Source organism: Daucus carota, chromosome 5 (assembly GCF_001625215.2).
Source record: "Daucus carota subsp. sativus chromosome 5, DH1 v3.0, whole genome shotgun sequence".
Taxonomy (NCBI): domain Eukaryota; kingdom Viridiplantae; phylum Streptophyta; class Magnoliopsida; order Apiales; family Apiaceae; genus Daucus; species Daucus carota.
This window is the reverse complement of record NC_030385.2, coordinates 30,262,152-30,271,410: the sequence shown is the minus strand read 5'-3', so window position 1 is coordinate 30,271,410 and position 9,259 is coordinate 30,262,152. Positions and strand designations below refer to the sequence as shown.

Below are 9,259 nucleotides of genomic sequence, written 5' to 3'. Positions count from 1 at the left end.
GGCAATTAGGAATGCTGTCAAATTTATTCGCTCATCAGCTGCCCGGTTTGATTCATTAAAAAATGTGCGGAGATAGAAAAGATTAAATCCAAAGTCGTGCCATCAATAGATGTAGATACAAGGTTGAATACGATTTATCTAATGTTAGAGAGTGCGGTTGATTATGAATTAGCATTTGACAGATTATTGGAAGAAGATAAAGCATATAAGAGTTATTTTGATAAAAAAATTAGAGGGCCGCCTACTAAGGCAGATTGGACTTGTGCCAGAGTTTTTGAAACTATTTTATGATTGCACTTTGAAATTTTCGAGCTCCCTGTATGTCTCATCTAATTCCTTTCTCCGTGAAATGTTACAAGTGCATGATATGTTGAAATGGATGATGAATGGAAGTAATGATGAGGCTTTGAAGAATATGGCTCGAAAGATGAAAGTAAAGTATGATAAATATTGGGGAGAATATGCAGATTTTAATTATTTGTTATTTGTTTGTGTGGCTTTGGATCCGAGATATAAGATGAAATATGTTCGGTGGAATATAAAATGGTTATGTGACAATGATATGGTGAAAGCTGGTACTATCACTGATAAGGTTGAGGAAGCAATGGAAAAAATTTATAAGTTTTACGAGTCCTCCTCTGTTTCTAATCAGCATCATCAGAAGGTCGAGGACTCAAGGGCTGAGAAAGATGTGTCTAGTGAAAGATCCATGTACGCCATTTTGGATGAAAAAAGGGACAAAGAATGGGAAATGGATATGATGGCTGAGGATTTTGATGTTAAGAGTGAGTTGGAAATTTATTTATCAGAAAAAGTTGAGCCGCCAGCTAAAGATTTTGATATATTATCATGGTGGAAATGCAATGCTCCTAGATATCCAATTGTTTCAAAGATGGCACGAGAATTGCTAGCCGTCCCTATGTCAACCGTGTCTTTCGAATCTTCATTTTCTACTGGGGGCAGAGTCCTTGACAATTCAGAAGTAGTTTACTCCCAAAGACAATTGAAAGTTTAATTTGCGCTCAGAATTGGTTGAAAAGTCCTTCGAAACCAATTCAGTTACGTGAGAAGCTACTAGAGTTAGAAAAGTATGAAGAAATTGCTTCTGGTATGAAATTATATATTTAATAGTTTTCTTATTTTGTCTGCTTTCTATTTCCTTTAAAATGTATAATTTTTTTGTTTCTTTTTTAGAATTGGATGGAGCTGTGATGGTGTCTGATGAAAATTGAGGTCAGGTTCTTTATTCTTACTATATAAGTTCTAACATTCCAGCTTCCAGGAGCATAATTGCAATACTAATATTATATAACTCTTCCTTTTAAAACAGGCCTGGGCATCTTTGTTTACTAGCATGCAAGCATCACTGCCTTCTCTTTTGTTAGGCCATTGTCCGCATTTTGGTCCCTGCTTTAGTGAGTCATTAGGATTGATCATATTTGTTCTTAATGTTTGGGTTGTAAGCTTATGTACTAATTTTTTTTATTTTCCTTCTTCCTTGTAGGCTTGCAGTTGATGGCTTATAGTTACTGGAACCTTAGAAATTATTATAATGATTTTGTTTTATTAGCCAGACTATGCTTTCAAATTGTATTTTATTTTGCTCTCTGGAGTATGGATCATTTGCTACTTATTAAACAATGCAATGGATTTTAGTTATAAAAGTTATTTACTTTATTTATTCATGTATGTGTGATGATGAATGGGAATCTGCTAGCATATGCAAAAATATTTTCCAGACTTCTTGTACATATAAAATTAATTAGAATTTAACTAGAAAATATTTCAATAAAAAATTATTAAAATTTGGGTATTAAACTGAAACCGACCGAACCAAACCATTAGTAATTGTTATGGCCAAATATCAACTCGGAAGATGATTGCATAAATCTCGCTTTACAAACACGAAGGCCCATCTTCAGGGGTCAGCCTCACCTTCAGCAAGGTCATCGCCATCTATGTGGCCTAGAACGTGAGACCCGGCAACAGATGGATCCGGGTCAACAGAAGGGTCCTCGCCCAGTATGGGTCCTCGCCCGATACGGACCCTCGTCTTAGGTACGTGTCGGACCTCGCGGCCCAATGACTGGCGGCCCTAGTCTTCAAGGAGTCCTCACCCTCTGTGATGAGGCCTCGCCCAATGCTTACCTTCTTCGCCATCAGCATGGTCTAGGGCACAAGGCCCAGCATCAGGTAAGACCCGGTCTTTAGCCGAGTCCTCGCCCGATACGGATCCTCGCCCAATATGGAATCTCGCCCGATGTGGATCCTCGCCCTTAACGTGGGTCAAGTCACGCGGCCCAGCATCTGGCGGCCCAGGTCTTCGATGGGGTCCTCGCCCTCAACTATTGAGTCCTCGCCCAATACGCTTCTTCCTCGCCCAGTGCAGAAAGGACCAGATACGCCTGGTTCTCAGGCCTGATTATTATTGTTTTATCTTGGGCCCAGGCCCACCATCAACCTCGCCCTAAGAGAGGACGGAGGGCTAGCCCATACAGCTGAGTCTGAGGAGGTCCACGTGGGCTAGTGCTGGTCAGCCCACCTAGTTCCATGCTCCTCGGAGGAGGCTGGGCTCTAGAAGCCCACGTCCGTCTGATATAAGGCGGTGGCCCATCGCTGGAACCAAGGAATGAGAAACCTATTATGATTAGGTTACTTGTTCCCCAAGAACTACGTCTAGCTTGATCCCTATAATTAGGGTACGTAGGCACATTGTTTGAGGAGGTCGCAACCCTTGCAAGAGCGAATACTCCTTCGATCTTGTGAGAAAACCCTAATCCCCCAAACGATCTCAGCCAAATCTAAAATCAACACCCATACTCCGTCGTCCGCCGTCATCGTCCACCATAAGTTCTAGCAACCCTCCCCGAATCTTGTTATCACCAGATTCCTCCGTTAACAATTGGCGCTAGAAGGAGGGGCTTTTGACATCTATTGGATGAAGGATGTCACATGAGACGAAGAACAACGTTATTAATCTAAAGAAGGGAAGGGGGACCTCGGAGACCCCGGCTACCAATCTCCTACCGTCGCCTCCCTTGACGTCCGGAACCTGCTATCCGGAAGACCTAGAAGGAAAGGATATTCTGAGGACATGAAATGCTGGACATCAGAAGTACTATCAGGAAAGTTCATATTCTCCCTCTCTAAATTTGTGGTTATATTTTCTATTTTGATATTTGCGTAACAGTCGTGGAATCGATAAGATCACTCCCAAGACTCGGGGGTAGCAATGGTACGTTCCTTCCGACCACATTATCATGTAAGCATGCTATTAACAAAAAATTTAGAACCTTTTGTATATCTTTTTTCGAATCTATATATTTGTGTTTTGTTTGGAGCGTGAAGACCAGGGAAAACCTCCCTGCTGCTTTGGAATTCGTCTTCATGTGTAATCGAGGCACATGTTTGACACCCCCGGGATGGCTCGACAACCATCTTCGTAAGATGGTTCGAAAGAATTCCTATGCCCTGATGGCCCGTACTTCCGGTAAACCATCAGGAAGACCCTCAGGGGTGCAGCTTTGGAAAACCCTCAGGGGTTGGAGTTTTTATTCGAAAATATTTTTTATTTGTTTTTCCCCAAGTGTGGTCGAGGGCGACGACCCACCTACTTGGATGCCTGGAATCTAAGTGGATGATTTCCCTACTGTTCCAGAGGTTGTTTTTCCCCAAGTGTGGTGGAGGGCGACGACCCACCTACTTGGATGCCTAGAATCTAAGTGGATGATTTTCCTACTGTTCCAGAGGTTGTGTTTCCCCAAGTGTGGTGGAGGGCGACGACCCACCTACTTGGATGCATGGGATCTAAGTGGATGATGTCCCTACTGTCCTAGAGGTTGTTTTTCCCCAAGTGTGGTGGAGGGCGACGACCCACCTACTTGGATGCCTGGGATCTAAGTGGATGATGTCCCTACTGTCCCAGAGGTTTATGTTCCCCAAGTGTGGTGGAGGGCGACGACCCACCTACTTGGATGCCTGGGATCTAATTGGATGATGTCCCTACTGTCCCAGAGGTTTATATTCCCCAAGTGTGGTGGAGGGCGACGACCCACCTACTTGGATGCCTGGGATCTAAGTGGATGATGTCCCTACTGTCCCAGAGGTTTATGTTCCCCAAGTGTGGTGGAGGGCGACGACTCACCTACTTGGATGCTTGGAATCTAAGTGGATGATTTCCCTACTGTTCCAGAGGTTGTTTTTCCCCAAGTGTGATGGAGGGCGACGACTCACCTACTTGGATGCCTGGAATCTAAGTGGATGATTTCCCTACTGTTCCAGAGGTTGTTTTTCCTCAAGTGTGGTGGAGGGCGACGACCCACCTACTTGGATGCCTGGGATCTAAGTGGATGATGTCGCTACTGTCCCAGAGGTTTATGTTCCCCAAGTGTGATGGAGGGTGACGACCCACCTACTTGGATGCCTGGAATCTAAGTGGATGATTTCCCTACTGTTCCAGAGGTTGTTTTTCCCCAAGTGTGGTGGAGGGCGATGACCTACCTACTTGGATGCCTGGGATCTAAGTGGATGATGTCCCTACTGTTCCAGAGGTTGTTTTTCCCCAAGTGTGGTGGAGGGCGACGACCCACCTACTTGGATGCCTGGGATCTAAGTGGATGATGTCCCTACTATCCCAGAGGTTTATGTTCCCCAAGTGTGGTGGAGGGCGATGACCCACCTACTTGGATGCCTGGGATCTAAGTGGATGATGTCCCTACTGTCCCAGAGGTTTATGTTCCCCAAGTGTGGTGGAGGGCGACGACTCACCTACTTGGATGCCTGGAATCTAAGTGGATGATGTCCCTACTGTCCCAGATGTTTATGTTCCCCAAGTGTGGTGGAGGGCGACGACTCACCTACTTGGATGCCTGGAATCTAAGTGGATGATTTCCCTACTGTTCCAGAGGTTGTTTTTCCCCAAGTGTGGTGGAGGGCGACGACCCACCTACTTGGATGCCTGGGATTAGAGCTGTAAACGAACTAAACAGTTCGTTAAGTTCGTCCGTGTTCGCTCGTTTTCGAGTTCGTTTAGCTCGGCTCGGTATATTAACGAACCCGAGTTCGAACACCTTTTTCTGTCCGATAATATTAGCGAACCGAACCGAACTTTACACGTGTCCGACTCGTGTTCGCTCGATTAGTGTTCGAGTTCGGTTCGAGTTCGTTAAGCTCGAGTTCGTTCGGAAAAAAACAAATATTTACATTACTAGACTACTGGTTTATATCCATAAGTTTAAAATATATACAACTTTAACATTCAAGCTTACAACTTACAAAAGCCATAATTAACCATAATATCAAATCCATACATCATTGTTCAGCTACAAAAGGAAAATTCAAAAGAGTTAAAAGACTAGAAGTCTGTTGCATAATTCTGATGCAAAATGTTGAGATCCTGGACTGCATTCCAGTGTTGAGTGTTCATAGCTGAGTCGCTGACTACATATGGCATACAAATACCTGGCTATCTGCATTACGATAAATAAAGAGAAAAAAAATTATGTACAATAAATAAAGAAGAAGAATGGACTAAAATTGAAGATAGACTTAATCGATGATCTTAATTGCAATCACTTACATGATATATATATCTTAAGTTAGCTAGTAGTGAGTAAACTTTTTTGTCATGAAGTCAAATACTCAAATCAATCTCGATATCCTCAAGCATATCCTGCAGAAAATATTGTAATAAAATATTGTAATAAGTTAGACATTTTAATCAGGAAAGTAGCTAATAGCAACAGAAATGAATATAGTGTGTTAGTAGTAGTAGATAAACCTGATTTCCTTGCATTGTTCTTTTCAAACCATATAGCTCACGTGCCCAATCAGCCCCACACAACAACATTTCCACTGTCTCAGGCTTTATACAAGAACAGTGCGGCTCTATAACTCTACTACCAGCACTGAAAGTGGATTCAGAGGCTACTGTACTCATTGGAATACTCAAAATATCTCGTGCCATATGAGATAAAACAGGATATTTGGCACTATTCGCCTTCCACCATGACAACACATCAAAATTTTTTGAGCCAGAAAAAAAAAAAATTCACCCAAATAATCATCTAATTCTGACTTCAAAGGCTCCTGAATGGCACCACTAGCATGAATAAAGATCTCATAGTCATTTAAACCTTGTGGAACCTCACTTGAATTTTGATTAAATTCATTATCAGCTGAAGTTACATCACTTGATTCACCAATTTCCTTTTTCTTGCCAGCTTTATCTTCCTTGACATATTCATGGTAAAGATCATTCAGAACATTTGATAGATATGTAAGATTTCTCTCAGATTCACCCTCTTTTGGATAAAGAGTCGGAAAGCAAAACGTCGGAAGCTTCATTTTAAACCTTGGATCTAACACAGCACCAATAGACATAACCAGGTTACTCTCTCCCCAATATTTATCAAATTTTTCTTTCATTGCTTCTGTCATCTCCCTAATGTGTAAGTTAGGGTCAAATGCCTTTTTGTCTAAAATGTGCTTGACCAATTTTAATTCTGATAGGAACAGATTTGAAGTTGGATAATGAGTCCCAGAAACAATTTTAGTAACTTCATTAAATGCTCCCAAAATAGAACAAACCCAATTTACCTTTTCCCAATCCTCCTCATCTGGTACATAACATCTGAATCCCAAATCAGATGCACCATACCTTGAAAAGACTTGCTTAAACTCAGAAGCACATTGTAACATATTAAATGTTGAATTCCAACGAGTTGAAACATCTAATATTAACTTTTTAGTTTTCAAATGTAGTTGTTGTGATATCTCTGCAAATTTAATCCTACGACCTTCTGAAGCAGCCACATACTTCACCCCGTCTCTAATTCTATCAACAATGAACTCAATTGGTTTCAATCCATCTTGGACACATAAATTCAATATATGTGCGCAGCATCTTGCATGGAATAATTTTCCTCCAACAGGCAATGGGTTTCTAATAGTGAAAATATCTTTTAAACTTCTTAAAGCAGCATCATTATTCTTAGCATTATCAACAACAATTGTTCCAATTTTGTCGTCGATCCCCACCTCATTTAAACACCTACTTAAAGCATCAGCAATCACATAACCAGAATGAGGTGGAGGGACATTACAAAAATTTAGTACTCTCATATTCAATCTCCACTCAGAATCAATCCAATGTGATGTAACGACCATGTAACCTATCTTCTGGTTTAATGAAGTCCACATATCCGTTGTTATATTAATTTTCTTAACAGATTTGAAGACCTCTTTCAGCTTTTTATTCTCAATTTCATAGGTAGCACACGATCAGCTTTAACAGTAGCCCTACTTATTTTCTGCCATAATGGAGTAGCTTTCCTCATAACCTCATTAAACATAAAACTCTCTACGTGCAAGAATGGCGATTCATTTATCAATATATAATGAGCTACAGTCTTCCTCATTTCAGCATGATCATATATGAAAGATTCAAGTGTTACCTCAGATGTATTATATTACCATCCTTTTTGAACTGTAGTTGAGTCTGTTTTGTAAGTCCGTGTGCCAGCTTGCATTTGTTCACATGCCTGTTTAGCTGTGTAGTTGAACAAGTCTTGTCCCTCTTTATCGGAAACTGACAAATTGTACACCTTGCCCATTTTTCACCATTTTCTGTGTATTGAACCAAATATTTCCACGATTCAGACCTCTTGTTTCTTTCCTTTTTAGCATATGGATTGACAGTAGCTTCGGTCTGCTCAAATTGCTCCTTAGACTGCTCTTTGGACGATGCATCTGGAATCACAGATTTATTAGATCTTTTTCTCTTCCTAGTGGAGTCCTTTTCTTGTCTGGTGGAGTTCTCTTCCTGTTCACCAGTGTCATCTGAAGGAGTTTCATCTCCAATGCTTCGTAGTTGCTCCTCCATGTCCTCATATTCTGCATTCTCTGGAATTATTTCTATACGGCTCATCTTCTTTCCCTTCTTTGCTTTTCCACCTGATGACATATTTAACCACTGGTTGCGCTGGCTACAAACCAAAGATAGTGCTACAAAAATTAGCAAATTTAATAATACCAAGCAAAGTTGATTAAAACGTAGACTGTGTAGCATTTTGAGTGCTGAGATGCTTGAAAACACTACTTCTGCAATATGATAACTTCATAAGTAATATATTAACCAGTTCAATCAAGTAGCCAGTGTGGAAAAATGTAATGCCATATAAAACCAGAATGCTCTGTTCAAGTGAATTAGTCTTTTCAACAGAGCATTTGCAAGTACTATAACACCGGACAAATCGCAATTGGCAAGTAATAATCTGACCATCTCTAATTCAACACACAGAATCGCCATAAAAGATTCTAATGATTCAGGAGACTACTGTAAAACGAAAATAAACAATCCCAAAACAAACCCTAATTTAAAGTAAGTTCTACTTGTAATCAACTAGCATCGATACATCACAAAGAAGAAAAACTTAAAAGTAGAAAAATGATTTTACCTTAAAGCCACGAAGTCTGGGTCTGTGTGTTTGAGCGTCAAACCCTCGTTGAAGACGAAGTTGTGTATATCAGTGTATGTATAGTTCAAGGCGTGACTGAGTCTGTATAGTGTATATTAATTTTAGGTCTCGTAAGTTTTAGTTGCTAATTAAACTGCTGGGCTATTATATTAGGCTACTCATTTGTTGGGCCAAATTTTCAAAGCCTAAAAATTTTATTTGACACACAATTTTTTTAACGAGCTTACCGAGCGTACCCGATTATTGTTCTGTTCGATATGTTCGTCGGACAGCTCGTGTTCGGTTCGCTAATTACCGAACCCGAGTTCGGACGGTGATATTTGTTCGATAGTGTTACCGAACATTGTTCGGTTCGGTAAATTTTTGTTCGTGTTCGTTAAATGTTCGTCCGAGTTCGGTTCGTTTACAGCTCTACCTGGGATCTAAGTGGATCATGTCCCTACTGTCCCAGAGGTTTATGTTCCCCAAGTGTGGTGGAGGGCGACGACCCACCTACTTGGATGCCTGGAATCTAAGTGGATGATTTCCCTACTGTTCCAGAGGTTTTTGTTCCCCAAGAAAGGTGGAGGGCGACGACCCACCTTCTTGGATGCCTAGGATTTAAGTAGATGTTGTCCCTACTGTCCTAGATGCCTGGGATTTAAGTAGATGATTTCCCTACTGTCCCGGAGGTTGTTCGTCCCCAAGAAAGGTGGAGGGCGATGACCCACCTTCTTGGATGCCTAGGATTTAAGTAGATGTTGTCCCTACTGTCCTACATGCCTGAGATTTAAGTAGATGAT

At 41.2% G+C, this 9,259-nt stretch overlaps 1 protein-coding gene across 1 annotated transcript; it reads right to left on the bottom strand.

Moving 5' to 3' along the window:
- Window positions 1-5,440: 5,440 nt before the first annotated feature.
- LOC108221547 (zinc finger BED domain-containing protein RICESLEEPER 2-like) lies at window positions 5,441-8,539 on the bottom strand. The gene is made up of 2 exons (XM_064094410.1): window positions 5,780-8,539; window positions 5,441-5,671 (listed from the first exon to the last, which is right to left on the bottom strand). Exon 1 carries the CDS (start codon window positions 7,198-7,200, stop codon window positions 5,947-5,949), a length of 1,254 nt encoding a protein of 417 aa, XP_063950480.1. The 5' UTR covers window positions 7,201-8,539; the 3' UTR covers window positions 5,441-5,671; window positions 5,780-5,946.
- Window positions 8,540-9,259: the final 720 nt, after the last annotated feature.

Excerpts from the sequence above, each read along its gene's own strand:
- LOC108221547 (XM_064094410.1), bottom strand. The coding sequence starts at position 7,200 with ATGTGGACTTCATTAAACCAGAAGATAGGTTACATGGTCGTTACATCA.